General features: G+C 50.5%; 6 protein-coding genes and 1 non-coding gene across 7 annotated transcripts; 4 read left to right on the top strand and 3 right to left on the bottom strand.

Moving 5' to 3' along the window:
- Positions 1-947: 947 nt before the first annotated feature.
- VTN49DRAFT_t36 lies at positions 948-1019 on the top strand. The gene has a single exon. It is a non-coding gene; the product is annotated as a tRNA-Met (tRNA).
- Positions 1020-2705: 1686 nt separating this feature from the next.
- Positions 2706-3121, bottom strand: VTN49DRAFT_2743 (uncharacterized protein; the record flags this gene model as incomplete). The annotated part of the gene is made up of 3 exons (XM_069410502.1): positions 2706-2731; positions 2784-3059; positions 3112-3121. The coding sequence occupies 3 exons, from the start codon at positions 3119-3121 to the stop codon at positions 2706-2708; spliced, it is 312 nt and encodes a 103-aa protein (XP_069269301.1).
- Positions 3122-3916: 795 nt separating this feature from the next.
- VTN49DRAFT_2742 (uncharacterized protein) lies at positions 3917-4476 on the top strand (the record flags this gene model as incomplete). The annotated part of the gene is made up of 3 exons (XM_069410501.1): positions 3917-3941; positions 4037-4144; positions 4199-4476. 3 exons carry the CDS (start codon positions 3917-3919, stop codon positions 4474-4476), a joined length of 411 nt encoding a protein of 136 aa, XP_069269300.1.
- Positions 4477-8563: 4087 nt separating this feature from the next.
- VTN49DRAFT_2741 (uncharacterized protein) lies at positions 8564-10282 on the top strand (the record flags this gene model as incomplete). Its single annotated transcript, XM_069410500.1, has 1 exon — positions 8564-10282. One exon carries the CDS (start codon positions 8564-8566, stop codon positions 10280-10282), a length of 1719 nt encoding a protein of 572 aa, XP_069269299.1.
- A 1012-nt stretch (positions 10283-11294) lies between these two features.
- On the top strand, positions 11295-13293 carry VTN49DRAFT_2740 (uncharacterized protein; the record flags this gene model as incomplete). Its single annotated transcript, XM_069410499.1, has 2 exons — positions 11295-11736; positions 11822-13293. 2 exons carry the CDS (start codon positions 11295-11297, stop codon positions 13291-13293), a joined length of 1914 nt encoding a protein of 637 aa, XP_069269298.1.
- An 86-nt stretch (positions 13294-13379) lies between these two features.
- On the bottom strand, positions 13380-14879 carry VTN49DRAFT_2739 (uncharacterized protein; the record flags this gene model as incomplete). The annotated part of the gene is made up of 5 exons (XM_069410497.1): positions 13380-14145; positions 14204-14327; positions 14388-14440; positions 14505-14607; positions 14681-14879. The coding sequence occupies 5 exons, from the start codon at positions 14877-14879 to the stop codon at positions 13380-13382; spliced, it is 1245 nt and encodes a 414-aa protein (XP_069269297.1).
- A 539-nt stretch (positions 14880-15418) lies between these two features.
- Positions 15419-17345, bottom strand: VTN49DRAFT_2738 (uncharacterized protein; the record flags this gene model as incomplete). Its single annotated transcript, XM_069410496.1, has 4 exons — positions 15419-15661; positions 15719-16516; positions 16564-17233; positions 17281-17345. 4 exons carry the CDS (start codon positions 17343-17345, stop codon positions 15419-15421), a joined length of 1776 nt encoding a protein of 591 aa, XP_069269296.1.
- Positions 17346-17537: the final 192 nt, after the last annotated feature.

The following is a 17537-nucleotide window of genomic DNA, read 5'->3' as shown; positions in this document are numbered from 1 at the left end:
TCTTCAACGTAGTTCGTCCGCAACAAAAAAAAAAAATTTTTTTCTGTAACGGTGACAGATTGTTGAAGTTACCGTTCCCCAACGTTCTTTTTCTGCGAACTCAACCCTGTATACGGTAGGATAGACCATCTGCAGGTCCGTCCGTCCAACACTAGTTTCTACCTGGAGGAGGACGGTGAGAGCCTTAATAAATAAGATGCCAACGTTTCAACTTTGCGCGTCTAAGCGATGCTACAACAGCATCAACGCCCGAGGAAATGTCGGTCAGCATCGTTGATTCTATCAATGTATCCGGAATCGCGCGATCCTCTTGCAACATGCACGTATCAACTTGACAAGGGTTCAACAATGTGAACTATCCCGAACTCTAAGCGTTTCCGATATGAGTAATCACCGGATAGAACGCCATACTCCGTAGACCAGGGGTTGATATTCGGAGACAAGCCTATGCTCCCAACACAACAAAAGATGATTTCTAAGAGAATATTTCTAATAGAGATCTCGACAAAGAATTCGAGATCATTTCATGTCGTTAACGATTACTCCGTTCCGTGCCGGAGCAACAATCGGATATAACTATGTCGATGTCAATCCGAAGCGATCACAAATCAAGTAATAGTAAATTGATAAACGTGATCAGGTACCCATGTACATTATCAGAAGTACAGGTACTCGGTCGAAAACAAGCGATGACAAATACCAATGTTCTTATTCCCGCTCTGAATTAACTGCGTATATCCGATTCCGATTCTGTACGGAGAACACGGAATAGAATACTTCTGTGTCGAGAACAGTTGTCTTCATGAGCCCGCGGTCGGGCAACGGCGAACGACGGAGATAGCGTAAGGCTGTCTGGCCTAGGCGTTGCCGACCGCTGACCGCCTAACAGACCGCCTAATATCGAATTTGATTATGTATCACAATATGGCCGGTCACCTTCAACTTCAAGCATGTTAGCTCAGAGGAAGAGCGCCGGGCTCATAACCCGGAGGTCCCTGGATCGAAACTAGGACATGCTACATGCGCGAAAATTTTTTTTTCCTAAAATCTTCGTAGATTTTGATGCCTGCGAACTGTAGAATCGCCTTGTTTTTTTTTTTTTTTTATTTTTTTTTTTAAAAAAATTTATCTAGAAGTTTCTGTTTTGCTGCCATTGCTTCGACTGTGTGGTGCACGCGGTAGTCGCGATGTGTATACTCTGACGTCATGCCTTGTTTATTCCTCGTCTTGCATGGAATAGACCACCACCCATCCTTGTCTCTGAACACTGCATGTTTTCTTGACTGATAATTATCGGACAAGGAATTGGTCGTATGATAGTTTCTGGTATTGTCCTGAAATCGTAGCTTAAGAACGTGGATAAAGTGAGACGTCATATAAGGCTGTCGGAAGGATGTGTCGTACGAAATATATATCTTTATCCTACTAGCTGCTTGGGGAACATGGCGACTGTACACCACCTTCCTGGGATATCATAGAACATATCAAGCCCGAATCGTTCTCATGTTTGCAGCGAGCTCTCTTTCAGTGCATTCACCCAGTCGAGATCGAAAAAGGCGAATGTCAACTTATCACGATGAGATTCGCCATGATCAATCGCTGCATACTAAACGCGCAACCTATGCGGCCCCCCGTATACAGACACAATAGAGAATGTATTCGGGAACTAATAGCCTGGTAGTTCTTGCATTGCCCGCGACCGAGAAGCAGCATCAAGGCCGTGCCGTCAATGATCAACGGATTCGTCCCTCAAGCCCACCAAAGTACACACTTTACAAACAGGATACGCGGCAGGAACACGCCCAGCAACAAACACACGTCGACAGATGCTCTCGCAGAGGCTGCTCATCAAACGTAAACTCATCCGGGGGTTACACTGACAGGCCAACCATGCCAGCCAATATTCTCTCATATTCACCGCGAGCCTGCATCCTATAGAATCATCGAGTTGAGCTCGAAACGACGCGCCAAAAGTCACACTGCTACAACAAAGGTCATTGCGATAGACTACAACACACTGCAGATGAGCAAGTTATGCAAGACTCCAGGAACAGACACGAGAGAGAAATGTATCCAGGCACCTAGCCGGTCGTCCTTGCTCTGGACAAAGACCGAGAGGCGAAATCCAAGACCGTGTATATGAACGCGGTCACGACTAACCAGGCAAGATGGGAAGAACTTCTCGCTCCAAAACCACAGAGAAACACACGTAGTAAGCAGGACATGGCGTGAACACTCGCCATAGATACCCCGCTGAGGGAACTCGCATTTTGCATCACCCCTCCATTTCCACAACTACCACGACCTGGACTTTGAAATCATCGAGACAGACGCAACCAAGTCACTTCATTACCGTATGATACAATCTAAGCCTACTACCCAACAGGTAGATTTGGTGTAGTCGCTCCTTCGAGCCTTCAAGGAGGCCTCAGTAAATTCAAGTCTACAATACAGAATTAGAGGTCAAGTCATATCATCATTCGCGATTTATCGCGTAAATTCCGCCTGTATGAACGGCACTATGATACAAAAAGCAAGGCCCAAGCCCAGTGCGTATCAATGGAATCAATCAAAATGCAAACCCAGACCCATGAACCATGAAGCAAAACACCTCAAACCCAATCATACCATAAACCGACCCAGAAAGCGCAACGACGCGTCAAATCCCCGGAGCGCGTTGAACACCGTAACAAAATAGAAAGAATTTAACCACCGAAACCGTACAGAGTGCCTAAGACGCGTCAGAAATGCTCCGAAGCCACAGAAGATGCCAGGGAACTTACGGCCTTGCCGCTTCAGGGCGTAGACGACATCAAGAGAGTTGACAGTCTTCCGCTTGCCGTGCTCAGTGTATGTGACGGCGTCACGGATGACGCTCTCCAGGAAGCTCTTGAGGACAGCACGCGTCTCCTCGTAGATCATGGCGGAGATACGCTTGACACCACCACGGCGGGCCAGACGACGAATAGCGGGCTTGGTGATACCCTGGATGTTGTCACGCAAGATCTTGCGATGGCGCTTAGCACCACCCTTGCCGAGACCCTTGCCACCCTTTCCACCTGAGAGAAAATCAGTACCAGGCTGACTAGGTCTGGTAGAGGCTAGACTTACGTCCAGTCATTGTGACAGATGTTGATGAGGTTGTTGGGTAAAGGGGATTAGTTGCAGATTAGGTAGATTGAAGTCTGGAGTTTGCGATGACGACGTTGAAACTTCGAGATGGTGAGGATGAAGAGAAGAACTTGGGTTCCGAGTGGTTGAGATTTCTATATGCAAGAGGAGATCCGGGGAGGGAGTCAAGATCACGCGCTAAGAAATGGATCGACCAATCAGAAGCGAGGTACCTTCCCGCAGCTCTGATCTGGGGATATCCTGTGATCTTGCCCTTTGGGTGTCCAGGGGTGAAATCAGTGGCTAGAATTCATCAATGTGCAGTTGTGATCATCATGATCAGTCACAATAAACAAGGTGTAGTTCTTTACATGCGAGTAAAATGATTCCAGAAGCGCGCCAGTTCAGGAAGTATCCCGAGTCCTGCGGCTAGGATCAAGGAGGGAGTGACAGACATCCGATCAGTGATCCTGCAATCTGATTGGCGGGAGGGAATCAGGTTCGCTTAGTGATTTTGATTTCCCAGCAAACAACCCTTTGATTTTGCCTGGCATATTCGCGCCCAAAAAATCACGCTCTAAAGCGGTCTTTCCGCACCCAGACTTTTTCTTGATCCAACTGTGACCCAAGATCAACACCCCCCCTCGGCTCCTACAAATACCTTCCCCCCACCCACTTTCCTTTCTCCCTCTTTCAACTCACTTGTGTCCGCCAACGTCTAGCACCTAAGTCATCTCCAAACTCTTCATTTCCATCAACTTTTCATCAACAACTTCAACTCTTCCATCAAAAAACATCAATAACAATGGCTCGTACCAAGCAGACAGCTCGTAAGTCCTCCCCTTTCCCTTCAACGTCGACCTCGCTGTCGCGTTGTTGCGATCATCCTCTCCCCCTGGGACGCGTCACTAACACGTGACTTCAGGTAAGTCGACTGGTGGCAAGGCCCCCCGGAAGCAGCTCGCCTCCAAGGCTGCCCGTAAGGCCGCCCCCTCGACCGGTGGTGTCAAGAAGCCTCACCGCTACAAGCCTGGTAAGTAGTTTCATCATCCCTCACTGCCGTCATCATGTTGCTGACTCAGTCAAGGTACTGTCGCTCTGCGTGAAATCCGTCGGTACCAGAAGTCCACTGAGCTTCTGATCCGCAAGCTTCCTTTCCAGCGGCTGGTCCGTGAAATTGCTCAGGACTTCAAGTCGGACCTCCGCTTCCAGTCCTCGGCCATTGGTGCCCTGCAGGAGTCCGTTGAGGCCTACCTGGTCTCCCTGTTCGAGGACACCAACCTGTGCGCCATCCACGCCAAGCGTGTCACCATCCAGTCCAAGGATATCCAGCTGGCCCGCCGTCTGCGTGGCGAGCGCTCGTAAAGAGTGTCGTCACTTTTCAATCATGGGTCATCATGACAAGTTTTTTCTTTTAGACTCTTGATTCCCGGGTTGGCGATATGGGGCTTTGTGTTTTATGGTTTCATGACTTTGGTGAGAGTTAATGGGTTCTGTTTTTGTTTCAAGGGTTATTCTGGGTTTCATCCTGAACTGCAACGGCAAGTGGGTTGACTGGGTGTATATTATTTGATATCATCGTGACAATCGAGTTGTCTTCGATCCGACATCCTCTCTTGGCCAGTTGTAGCTAAGTACATGAATATTTGATGTATGCGCTTTGAATAAGGCTCCCGTAACTGCTCTCTACTTCACCGCCAGTTCTAAGCAGACCTGGGCTGCTAGGTGTCACGTGTGTATGTTGATTAGGAGGGTTTCCTCGGAACTGCTCTTGCTTTCCTGATGTGTTACACCTTGTACTCTGCCGGCAGCATTGAAGCTTTCCGTTGGCTTATTTGTTACTTGGACAAGTACGGCCATCATTCTACTTCTGGCTGATGTACAAGCGAATCCTTTGTCCAAGCTGTCAAATCGAGTCACGCTCACAATTATTATTGATGAATTGTGCACCTTTGTCAAGGGTGTCTGTAGATGCGTGTTTGCTTCATGTACTTTTCTCTTACGTGGTCCTTTGAGCTTTCGTTTGCTGGCAATGTAACGCTAAACCCTCAAGCAGGTTACGGCACATAGGGCTGGTGCCCGAGGATGGGCAGGACAAACTGATTTCAACGTTGACTTTTACTTGTTTTACTTGTTTGAATGACATTCCCAAGAGTAGTAGCATCACGTTCTTATTCATGCACGTTTAGCAGGAGTATGTCGCAGAGCCCATACGATACTAAAGGAAACAGGTCAAGGCAGAAGCACAAACATGAATGGACTTGACAATGTGCCAAATGCGGAAGGCGATTTACAGATATTCTACACCGAATGAGTACCATTTATGCTCTGTACTGTCGTGGCATAATCCCGCCTCCTGGCTGGTATGACCAAGCAGAATCAAGAATATGCCAGCAAGTCATCAGTCAGGTTCAGGTTCACTTGCCTGATCCTCTGACTACACGCGCACGTGCCATGATCTGTGGAAAAAAAAAAAAATCAACAGCCTGTGATAGGCAGTCAGTGGCTGGACCGGCCCGTTGCTCTGAGACTTTGGCGGTCCAGATTGTGGACGGGGTCCGGGCGTTCCGTCGACTGCCCGACATATTTCTGACATGAATTTCTTGGGATTTCTTGGGTCCTTCAAGGCTGCTCCGAGTTTTGCACATGTTGTCGCCAGCTTTTCTTCATGAACATCCATCAAAAGTTCCAGAACCACAGCATCGTAAAATCGAAGAACAAGTCATGTTGTAGAAGTACTAGTAGGGCATGATCTTGCTCATCCTATCGGTCTTCATTCCGTTTGAGGAAGTGAGCTCAAGAAATTGTTCACATAAATAGCATATTCACCTGAAGGATAATAAGGATTTGATGATGAATAACTGTTATGTCGACATCAGCCATCGTTTCATCTCAGTGCCCTCTTCGCACGAAAGGTAGGGCACAAGAACAGTACTCATTATTGGGGCGGGGCGCTTTTGTTGTTGCCAGGCGTGTATCGATTCCTTGGCAGTGACAGTTCAGTGTTCATCATTCGAGACCTCTATTATGGTGCAATATATTTTCTGGTTGGCTGACTGTTGCGGTGTCGTGGTTTCGTAGTAGTGTTGTGTTGACATTGAGCAAGCAGGTCCAATTATCCCTCTTTGTCTGGGGTTAATATAAGCATAATATATAAAAGTCTTGGGCGGTTATGCGTTCACGTTCAGCTTTGCAGGTAAACAATATTCCACAATTGGCATACGGAGATAAGATATGAACAACGGGATTAAATTAGTCTGTCGAATGCTGGAGTCGATCCATGATTAGATTAACATCAGTTTCACGTGGTCTACCTTCCTATCCAGGTCACCTTCGGCTCCTTCCTGGCCCCATGTTAGGAATCGGATAGAAGGACACTAAAGGGCCATTATAACAATCTGGGCCCCAAGTCATTCAAATTAACAGATTAAAAACGGCTGCAGCTGAACAGTAGGTACTTGGACTCTGTTTCCATGGATATCGGTAGATAATCTGTACATGATATTGCGGCGTGCCCGGCTCTCCTTTGCTCTATTCTATTTTCAGCTCTCAGCAAATCCCATTGCTACTGTACCTGATGATACTTGGGCATATCTGCACTAGAGGTACCTGATTCTCTCAGAGAGCAGTTGTTCGTTTCACTGATATTAATCGGAAAGGGTTGCAAGGGCAATTTTGGAATGCCGTTGCTCGGGCCTAGTTGTGAATTCACTTTCACATGCTGGTCTCTTCATCAGCCACGTGGTGCTGGCATGTTACTTGATGATGATAACCGCCTCCATCAGAGACCCCCAATGATAATAACTTCGAGATTCCACATACGGATAATGGTAGGATTTCGGGAAGCCGACTGCCTGAATCCAATATTAATCTCGATCCGACACACTGTCCACTCGGCATTCTATAAACAGCGATTGCGTAGGCGCTCTAGCGGGTCACGCCATAATATAGGAGCATGATCAGCGGCCGAGAATATACCGATCCAGTGTGTGTTCCACCATCACGCCTTGCGGATCATGCTGGCTCTGAAACTTGACAGCTCTGACAATCCTGGACAAGCCGCGGCAACTGACACCAACTGGGACTTGACCAGCTGGGCACTCGGGCAACGGACAGGTTCCCTACCGGATTCAGTTGTAGGCCAGTTTCTCCCGGCCTGTAGTCACTAAACTTATCTAGGTAGTACCGAGGTATTACTTCCCAAACCGGAATGGTGCTTGATTGAGTTTGTCTTAAGTTATCGGTCCCGAGGCTCAGGGTCCAGCAATTTTGTTGCCTATTTGGAACATTGCTGCTCAAAAGAAAAAAAAAGAAGAAAAGAAAAAAAAAAAAAGGTAGGATTGACCCATCATGATCAGCGGTAAGTGGAGGCCAATAATGCTACTGACGTCTGTCTTGGTGTCTTGAATGGACGCAAAGTCGCATCTAAACCGGATGACGCGTAGTCCGCTGGCAAGCAAACATGATTTCAAATAGTCTTTTGGAATCCATGGATCCGCCAAGGGACCTGGAATGATTGTTGATCCAGGGTTTAATATCTACAAAAAGCCAATTGTAAACGTAGACCTCAGAGCAGATAGGATGAACTCTGCAGGGGCGGTTCAGCTGCATCACAGAGCAAGTGTCAGCATGACATACGGCTGACGATTCGGAGGATGGGAGATTGTAACGAATGGCCGGTAGGGCCGGAAGGGCAGCGAAAACTCCGGGAAGACTACGAGAACATACCTACGAAGTAGTGGAGCCGCCAGTGGGCTCGGCTCTCGGCAGTGTACCTTCTGAGCCAAGGACGCACTGACAGGACAACTTCTTTGTTGTTGTTGTTGCAGTTATCCGATCGGGGGATTACGGACTGTTGTCTGTCGAAAGAATCTATGCTTGCAAAATGTCAACTCGGGCGCAGGTTCCGGGGAAGAAAATGATGGAAGAATGAATCGCGGAGAAGAAACGGAAAGAAACGGGAATTTAATTAACTGAACATGGACGTCCAAAGAGAAAACCCCCCGATTCCTGGGGTTCTGACTAAGCACGAGGGCCGGTCCATCCGATCGACAACGGGCCTGGCCCTAGTCGTGACGGGTAAATCGGCATCCCTGATCCTCGGCACTGGATCTCCGTCGAAAGAACAATATCCTATCATCGGGTGCAAATCCTGCCGAGCTGGTCAACAGGGCGCTTCCTTGCTAGACACATGCATCGTAATTTATTGAAAACACAATTTTCAGCGATGCCGATATGCCGTCATACTAAACGGTCCGCTGGCCCCCATCTATTAAAGCGGAGGAAAAGAACCTCCAAACACTCAACTGGACTCGGTCATCGGGTATCAAAATATCTTCCTCCCAGTTGACTGACTCAGGACAAAGAAAAGTGTGCGCTCTTGCAGCAACCGCACACTGCGATACCGTTTCGCCGTCGCTCTTACTTCATCTTTTTGACCTCTGCAGACGCCATGGCGGCCCGCAATGACGAGAAGGCGGAGCCCGTCTCGCCGACACGCATTCCATACTGGCGGATGATCATCGACCATGCCGGAATCACCCCAGAAGTCGCCAACTATCCGTACCCCGGCTCCGGCACCGAAGATGATCCCTACGTCATCTCATGGATTCCCAATGATCCCCGCGATCCCATGCGCTTCTCCACAGCCAGGAAGTGGTTCGCCACGATGACCATGGCTGTTTCCACCCTTGCCGTCTCCCTTTGTTCGTCGGCATATTCAGGCGGCGTGCCCGAGATTATGATGCAGTTTCGGATCTCGCAGGACGTGGTTACACTGGGCATCTCCTTGTTCGTCCTGGGCTTTGCCATCGGTCCCCTCATCTGGGCTCCCTTGAGTGAACTCTGGGGTCGTCAGGTCCTCTTTATTTTCACCTACTGTGCCTTGACAGCCTTCAACGCCGGCTGCGCCGGTGCCCAGAACTCGTGGACGCTGATCATCTTGCGATTCTTCGCCGGCGCCTTTGGATCGTCGCCTCTCACCAATGCCGGCGGCGTCATCGCCGACTTGTTTACGGCCAAGGAGCGCGGTGTTGCAATGAGTATCTTCGCCGCGGCGCCGTTTCTGGGTCCCGTCATTGGGCCCGTTGCGGGTGGTTTCCTGGGCGAAGCTGCCGGCTGGAGATGGGTCATGGGTCTTTTGGCCGCATTCTCCGGAGCCGTTTGGATCCTCGGTGCTCTGTTCATTCCCGAAACCTACGCGCCCGTCTTGCTGCGTGCTCGAGCTGCCAAGCTGTCCAAGATGACTGGCAAAGTCTATGTGTCGCATATTGATCAGGATCGGGGCAGGCCAACGGTGGCCAGTGCCCTCCGCACCGCACTCTCCCGCCCGTGGAAATTCTTGTTCATGGAGCCGATTGTGCTGCTCCTTTCCGTCTACATGGCAATCATTTACGGCACGCTTTACATGTTTTTTGCGGCTTTTCCCATCGTCTACCACATGGAGCGTGGCTGGGGTATCGGAATCAGTGGCCTGGCCTTCCTGGGTATCATGGTCGGCATGTTCTTCTCCCTCGCCTACAATCTGTTTGACAACAGGCGTTATCTTCGGGAAGTCAAGAAGCATGGCGGTATTGCCCCTCCCGAGGCTCGACTTCCTCCGACGATGGTTGGCTCCATTGCTCTTCCCATTGGCCTGTTTTGGTTTGCGTGGACCAACTCGCCATCGATTCATTGGCTGGCGAGTATAGCCGCGTCCGTTCCCTTCGGTTTCGGCATGGTCTTGGTCTTCCTCAGTCTCATGAGCTACCTGATCGATGCCTACACCGTCTACGCTGCGTCCGTGCTTGCGGCGAACTCGGTGCTGCGTTCGATCTTTGGAGCAGCTTTTCCCTTGTTTACGCCGCGCATGTACGATAACCTGGGCATCCACTGGGCCTCCACCATTCCTGCTTTCCTCGCTGTCGCCTGTGTTCCATTCCCCTTCCTCTTCTACAAGTACGGAGCACAGATCCGGGCTCGCTGCAAGTATGCCGCTGAGGCAGCGGCCGCTCTGGAGCGCATGAGGCAGAAAAACGTCTCCACGACGTCTGCGGCTGACAAAGAAACGATATCGGCCGACGTTAACTCGGAGCGAACAGCGATCGAAGCGGGCCAGGCGCCGTCTAGTGATGCTGTTCTTACGGAGCCAAAGGGAGAAGCTCTTCGGGAAGAGGGACGCCCATCGTCGTGACCCTTCATTCGTTCCATCTCTCTGTTTCTGATTTTCTTGTTTTGTCGACTACTCTTGCATGGTTTGCATCAACTAATACCCTCTGCTTTTGTCGTTGGGACGGGTTCTGGAGTTGGGTTCTATGGGTTTGCTACGTGTATGAATACGGTTACGAGTCATGATAATCTTGATTGTTTAGAGCTTGGACATTAATAATAGAGGCTTACATCCTGTTTGAATGACAAACAATTCGAATTGAAATTTGAGTTACATGTCGTCTAAGCTTAGTAGTTGGTATGAGAGGTTAGCTGGATCGTTCATATTCTGCCCGCAAGTGCTCGACCGTCGAGTAGTACTATGAGACCATACGAGCAGTCAATCGAAAAAGCCCATTGATGGAAATGGTGTACTCCCTGCAAAAATTGACGAGACCATTGAGTTTAGCAGGAACGCAGATCGCAGGATTCTTTGTTCCCAGGGAGACCGTCGGACGAGTACATGCGTGGCCTCATGCGGAGCTTCTGCACCCCATGCTGTACTCCGCGCTGTGCTACTATGTATAGAGAGGCTCACAGTTCATTTGACTTAGTTATGCATGTCATTAATATGATAGTAATTGACATAATTTAAGGTACTATTCAAAGTACTGACCAGATATATTAAAGCTGACAAGAGGCACTTCACGTGCAAGCGATGGTCGCCAAGAGCTGTCAGCGCGGCATGCCGGTCCTAGTGGGCCGGCGGGTCCTCCAGGATGCTGGATCGCCCTGGGTCATCCTTTAGCGCCTGGGATTTTCAACCTAATTTTAGCATGAGCCAAGAAGATTGCTTTGTTGCCTCAGGCAGGAAGTACTCGCTCCACGTGACTTTCTGATAATTCGTAAGGAAGTTGTAACTTGGTTATTCGTGGTCAACCGAGTAACGTAGGTTACTCCATTTCGCGGGTCTCTTAACACGACCTTTGGACAAATTGTTCGAGGTGACATCGACCGCGTCGACAACGCGACCAATTTGTCACAGGCCATGTCCTGCAATGCCATCCTCACCAAAACACGCTCCTACTCTATCCACTGATAACGGTAGCAGTGACTACGGCTCCGATTTTTCGACAGATGAGGAGGAGTTACTGAACGATTTGTTGGCTCGCGTTGCCGCGTCGAATACCACCTCTTCTCCTGCTCCGTCCCCTTCTCAAGCTCCAACTTCCTCTGCGGCCGTTACGACAACAGTAGTAGAGTCGGTTTTAGAGGCAGTGGTGGAGGAGAAATCATCAAATTCAAAAGCGACCGCTGTTCCCGACGTCGAGGATTATGACCCCTTGCATTTTACGCGTGTGCCGAAGGTGCTGGGCCGCGAGACATGGGCTTCTAAGCAGCGGTGGCAGCAGCAACAGAGGCTCCAGGTTCACACAACAACATGGAGGCGTGCTCAGAGGCCAGAATCGGTGGCAAGGGACGGTAGCGTTCCGGTCATTCGTATGTTTCTACTTGATGCCGAGTGAAATGATTCATTTTGTGATCAGTGTTGGTGAAAAAGCTGACCCCTGACTTAAGCGTTTAGTAGAACATCCGAATTCCACTGAGGGACGGATAGTTGATCGTGAGAAGCAGCGAGAACGGGAGGTTGCCTGGACTACGACGACCGACAATGACCCGGCGGACGCCGGAAGCAAGGCTGAACCGGAGGAAGTTCATCAGCTGTCACCGCTAGCTCGATTCCGCACGCCTCCGAACAAGGCGCTCTCCGTGTCGGATTTGATCGCTCCCGCGTGGTGTGAGTTGCAATATTGGTACACATTGACCAAGCATGGGCGAAAACGGAGAACGCCGGCGATGAAGCAGGGCAGCGCTGTTCACAAGGTGCTCGAGGACGAAGTGCACACTACGGTTCCCGTAGAGATTACGACAAAAGAGGACGGCTGGGCGTTGAGAATATGGAATGTAATCCAGGGGCTGCGGACGCTTCGCGAGCTTGGTATGACGCGCGAGCTAGAGATTTGGGGCGTCGTCGAGGGCGAGATTGTCACTGGTGTGATTGATCAGCTGTCCTATGTTTGTCCCGACAGGGAATTGGAGGCGTCCGCTGCAGAGTACTATGCGAACGCGCGATTGGCGCGAGGAGCGCTGCCAGAGTATCAGATGTCTCTGACCGATTATCTGCTGTCGCCGGCGGCGGGTGGGAAGAGGTTGCAAGACTTGGGCCTTCAGGAGCCCGAGAGGACCTCTGGCACTGGAAGACACATCTACCATCCCGGCTGGGACATTCCTCGAATCTACATGACGGACGTGAAGACACGCGGGAGTCGCTCCGTCCCGTCAGTGTCGAGTTCGGCGTTCCGACCGACTCATCTCCAGCTCCATCTGTATTACCACATGCTGAACCGGATGGTGACGAGCGACGACGTGACCGTCGAGCTGCTCGCGCAGCGCTATGGGCTGGATCCGGAGCGCGTCTTCACCGATGGTTTCATCGCGGAGGTGGGCGGGCTGAACGAGCAGTTCTTCGACGCGGTGTCCTCACAGTCGTCTAATCCGGACTATTCGGCCTTGTCTGCGACGAGTCAGGACTCCATGTCCATTCTGCTGGAGCACAACAACCTGACCCGGCTGTGGAAGCTGATGAAGGATCAGCTCCGGCGGACGTTTCTGCCCACCAGCAACGCGGGCAACGTAGCGCCGTCAATACCGTACCACACGCAGCCCGAGTTCCTCCAGCAGTACCCGACCGTGCTTTCGCCGGTACTGACGGCGAAGTATCTGTCAGCAGAGCCAGGGGAAGCTGGAGTGCCCGAGCTGCTTGGCAGTCGGTCATTCTTGTTCGACCCCGTCGTTTTGATGGACTACTTGGGAGATCAGATGACTTGGTGGCGGGGAGAGCGAGAACCACGCGGGGTAGAAGTCATGGATGCATGGAAATGCCGGATTTGCGAGTTCCGGGAGGAGTGCGAGTGGCGCAAGGACAAGGAGCAGGAATTGGCTACACGACGACGGCGGCGACGCAGCAAGACGACTGCAACGGACATGGCTGGATAGGGTGTACATGATCATTGCGATTGCATCATTTCATCATTCCAATTGGATATACACATTATGGCAGAAGAAAAAAAAAAAAATTCTGACTAAAAAGGATAACGATGATGCTCTTCCTCCTTTTCCATATCGAGCCCGTTATCCAGCTGCTCCTGGTGTTTCTTGTCCAGGTATTCGAGAAGGACTTCTTCATACTTCTCCCGACCCTTATACTTTGAGACATCAGGACCCCAAGAGCGAATCGCCGAGGCCAGTCTCCCTGGTACATACGGCTCCTTCACAATCTCGGTAATCGGCACAAAATACGTCCGGATTGTGAACGCAATTGCCCCCGAACGGGGCAACCGACGGAGGGACTGTCTCTCGGAGCGGAAATAATGATGCTCAATGGCACGGTTCTTCTCGGCGGTGTTCCACGACACCTCCTTATCATCCTCGGAGCCGATACTCGTCGACCAAGCGAGCTGGTCATCCACCTGGATAAAGTAATTGTTCCGCAGCACGGGGTCTTCGGGCCGCAGGCGCCGGAAGAAGTTCATCATTCCCTTTTCCAGTTTCTCGCGGTATTGCGGCACGTTGCCCGAGGTGTGGATCTCGCTCAGCGGCATGCCAAATTTGTCTTCGAGGCGCCAGAATCCCGGAAGGAGAATGGCGCCTGCAAGGAGGTAGTACTGACCGTCTTCGCGCTCAAACATGAGGGCGAGGTCGTCCTGGACGAGTCGTGCGCAGGTCATCATGGGGTCTTCGGGAAGGGGACGCTGGACAATGTTGAAGGATTCGCCCGTGTAGAGGTTGTCGATGCCGACGGCGGTTTTCTTGTAAAGGGTTGGGTACCGTGCGGGGAGGTATGAGCAGCTGCAATTTTTGTCAGCATTGACTTTTTTTTCGGTATGGAGTTGAACGGCGGAAGTACAGTTCTTCCAGCAGCTCGATTGCTCCGTCCATTGCCTCGGGAGCGGTCTTGCAGCATTTGGAGCCTCGTTCGCGGATTCGACGTGCTTTGTCCGCGTGGAACTTGGGGAATTCATTGTCCAACTCTGCACGAGTCAGTCAGTCAGCTTACCACTATCATTGCCGCCGAACAGGGCCAGTCATACCAATCCACTCATCCCATTTCATATTCCTCAGTCCCATGGTAACATGGTACTTACTACACCCGACTCATCAGCCATCATCTTCTCCCACCACGAACACTTAAACGAGCAAGCACATACGGCCCATATCGAAACGGACGATACGGAATCGGCTTCGTCTTTTCAATATCCCAGTTCGGATACGGTTCTGGGGTCGGTCTCTGGAACGACGAGGGGATCCACTCTGCCCATCATCACCAATATACTTCAGCACTCATCATCACTCTCTCCGATGACGTAGAACGATTATATCGTACCGCCTGGCTTCCGCTGAGGTTTTTGCTTCTCGACATCTCTTGTGCCGTTGAATTTCTGTGTACCCGTCTTCTTGCTACTTCTTCCAAGTAGCTGGAAAAAGCCATATAGAACCACGGAGGTGATTGTGATTCCCAAGAAGATGATTTCCGGGATAGAAAGACGGTGAAAGGTTCGATGAAGGGCAGTTTGCACAGTCATTTTTTTTTTTCTTTTCTCGTCTCTCTTGAACCTCCTTTTTTTTTTTTCTCCTTCAACAATTCAGTGAACAAATAGACACAAAAAAGCAACGATTAAAAATCGACATTTGAATTCTGCCCTAAGTGCGACTGGAGGATATTAGTGACATGTTTCCCGAATAGGCTCCCTCGAGCGATGGATCGATCATCATCGTTCTTTTTTTCTTCTTGTTCCCCCCTTCCGCGTTCGTTAGGATGATAAACCAATGATTGTTTTGGCCCAATGGAGATTTTGTTTTTGTTTCGGGTGTAAAGTCTTGATCACAATGCGGCGGGATATTTTTACCCGATGTGGAAATTCTGTCTATGGATGTTGGGTCCCGACATGATCTGATAAAACCTGTGTTTGTTTGGATTGTGGAGTGCGTGAGGAGAATGGTCGAATTAAGTAGGGCGATGCGGTCAGGTGACTTTTAAAGATTTCATGATTTTTTATTGCTTCAAAATGATGTGGATTTTGGATCGTGTCTTAACTCTACTGAGTGAGATAGTATACAGGAATTAACTACGACGCCGTAAAAGACAGTACTCCCCCCATCGCCGCTTGTATCGATCCGGGAGGAAGGATACGTCTGGCAGCCAGACTAGTCTCGCGATCGTCGGCGTTAGGCCGGCATCAAGGAACTTTTTGCATGAGACTTTGTCCCATGATTCAACGTCATGGATGTGGTCTGGCTCAATCTCTGACGGTGATTGACTGGGGAAGGACGAGTCCACGAGGAATGCGCATTCAGTTATGTTTACCTGCAGGACATAAATGTTAGATTCATGGACATTTAGTGTTAGTGTAAATGGACATACATATTTTCCTGGATCTTCCTCGTTTCGATCATTCATCCCCGTTGGGATGATAGAGGTTCCTGCCAGGATTTCGCGCACGCTTCCACTCTCGGGAAACTCGCCTGCAAGTAGCCCGCGATACTCACTCCGTACGAACTTGAACCGCATCGAGTTGGGAACGAAGAACGACGATGGGAAGCGGTACCATTCCTTGCCTAGACAGACAGTGTTGTTATTGAGGTTGGGAAAAGCTGGGACGTCTTCCAAGGCACTGTAGACTTCCAACGGAGCGCGGTACGCAGTGACCACGCCTAGAGTGCGTAGAAAACCCGCAGCCACGCTGAGGAGCAGGAATGCTGCCACGGCTGCTAGCTTCAGTTTTGCGGGGATGAGGCCCATCCACGTGCCTGGCTGATTGGTCCCAATGTAGGAGAGGATCCAGTGGAGGGAGAGAGCCGCGTTTAGCGCTAGGAATGGGTAGACCGGGAACATGAAGCGCTCTTCCTTGTGGGGTTGGAGGGTGAAGATAGCCAACCACATGTACAGCGGGGAGACGAATGTGATTGATCGGAGAAAGCTCTGGCCATGAGCCGTCCTTCGGAAGAGGGCCTGTAAAATGATGAGCGGAGCGGCTAATACTGCCAGAATAAACCAGACATGGAAGTTGATGAGCAGATTCCGCACGTAAAAAGTCCATGGCTCAGTGCCGAAAGCATTTGGACCTCGGCCCTGACCTCCAAAGACATTATACGCAACGATATTCCACGGCACGACGACTGTCTTGCCAAAGAAGAACGAGTCCACCAACACTTCGAGGATCTGATGCTATTAGCCAGCTCCCTTTCCAATGGAATAACAGTACCCACCAGAATCAACAAGCAATCGTATGCTCCACGGGCTACGACCCACAGAGTAGAGGAAAACCTGCCAGACAGAGCACCGGTAACAACCTCCTCCAGCAGCATCGGCAGCAGCAGAGCTCCCGCAAATGGCCATCCGACGATCGCGCCGAAGCCGAACCACACGATTCCGTCCGCTACTCGACGGTTTCCCCCTTTATTAAGAAACGCTGCCAAGCCCAGCATCGACGTATACATGGTAAAGCTAGACGGCAGATAAGCCGCCGACGCGTGGAAGAACCCGGGACTGGACGCAACGATCAGCAGAAAGAGCACGCCGATCCGCGGGTTCAGTGACCGAGAAATGGCCGAGTACAGCCTAGTTTCACACGCAGCACACACAAAGCCGAGCACAAAACGAATGGCGTAGAACTGCGTAATCTTTCGCGTAGCCCATATGGAGCTCACTTTACCGACGGCCGCGTGGAGGAGAATGTAGAGCCAGCTGCGGATGCCGTACTCGGGGGAGTACTCCCATGTTTGTCGGCCGTAGCCATGCTGGAGGTAGTGCGTGGGATCCCAGTAGTTAAATGTCTCGTCGCAGTCTTGAATGGGTGCATAGGCGGCTGCTAGACCGTTTGAGATGAGGAGGACGTAAAACGTCACTGTCAGTGGGACGTAGAAGGGCGACGGAGTTCTTGATTGGTGTTAGCGATTAGCCGTCTTAGAGACGAATTGGCGCACCTGTGAGCTCTGCGGGGCGCCCTCTGCGCCCCTGGAGGAAGCTCGTCTTCCGAAGACGACGACATGTTGACAACGCTAGGTGCAAGTCCTGCTCCCAACAATTTACCTACTCCGCGATGTTGAGAAAGCTTGGCCGATCTTATCACCAATCTTTTATCTGATCTGATAAACTGATAAGACAGATAAGCTGATAAGTACGGCGTTCCAAGCGCCTACTTGAGCAGTTTTGCCAAAAATTCAATTGATTTCATTGTCAC

This window comes from Thermomyces lanuginosus (assembly GCF_041956635.1).
Source record: "Thermomyces lanuginosus strain ATCC 200065 unplaced genomic scaffold VTN49scaffold_27, whole genome shotgun sequence".
Lineage (NCBI taxonomy): Eukaryota > Fungi > Ascomycota > Eurotiomycetes > Eurotiales > Trichocomaceae > Thermomyces > Thermomyces lanuginosus.
The sequence above is the reverse complement of the archived record's forward strand: the minus strand, read 5'-3'. Positions and strand labels throughout refer to the sequence as shown.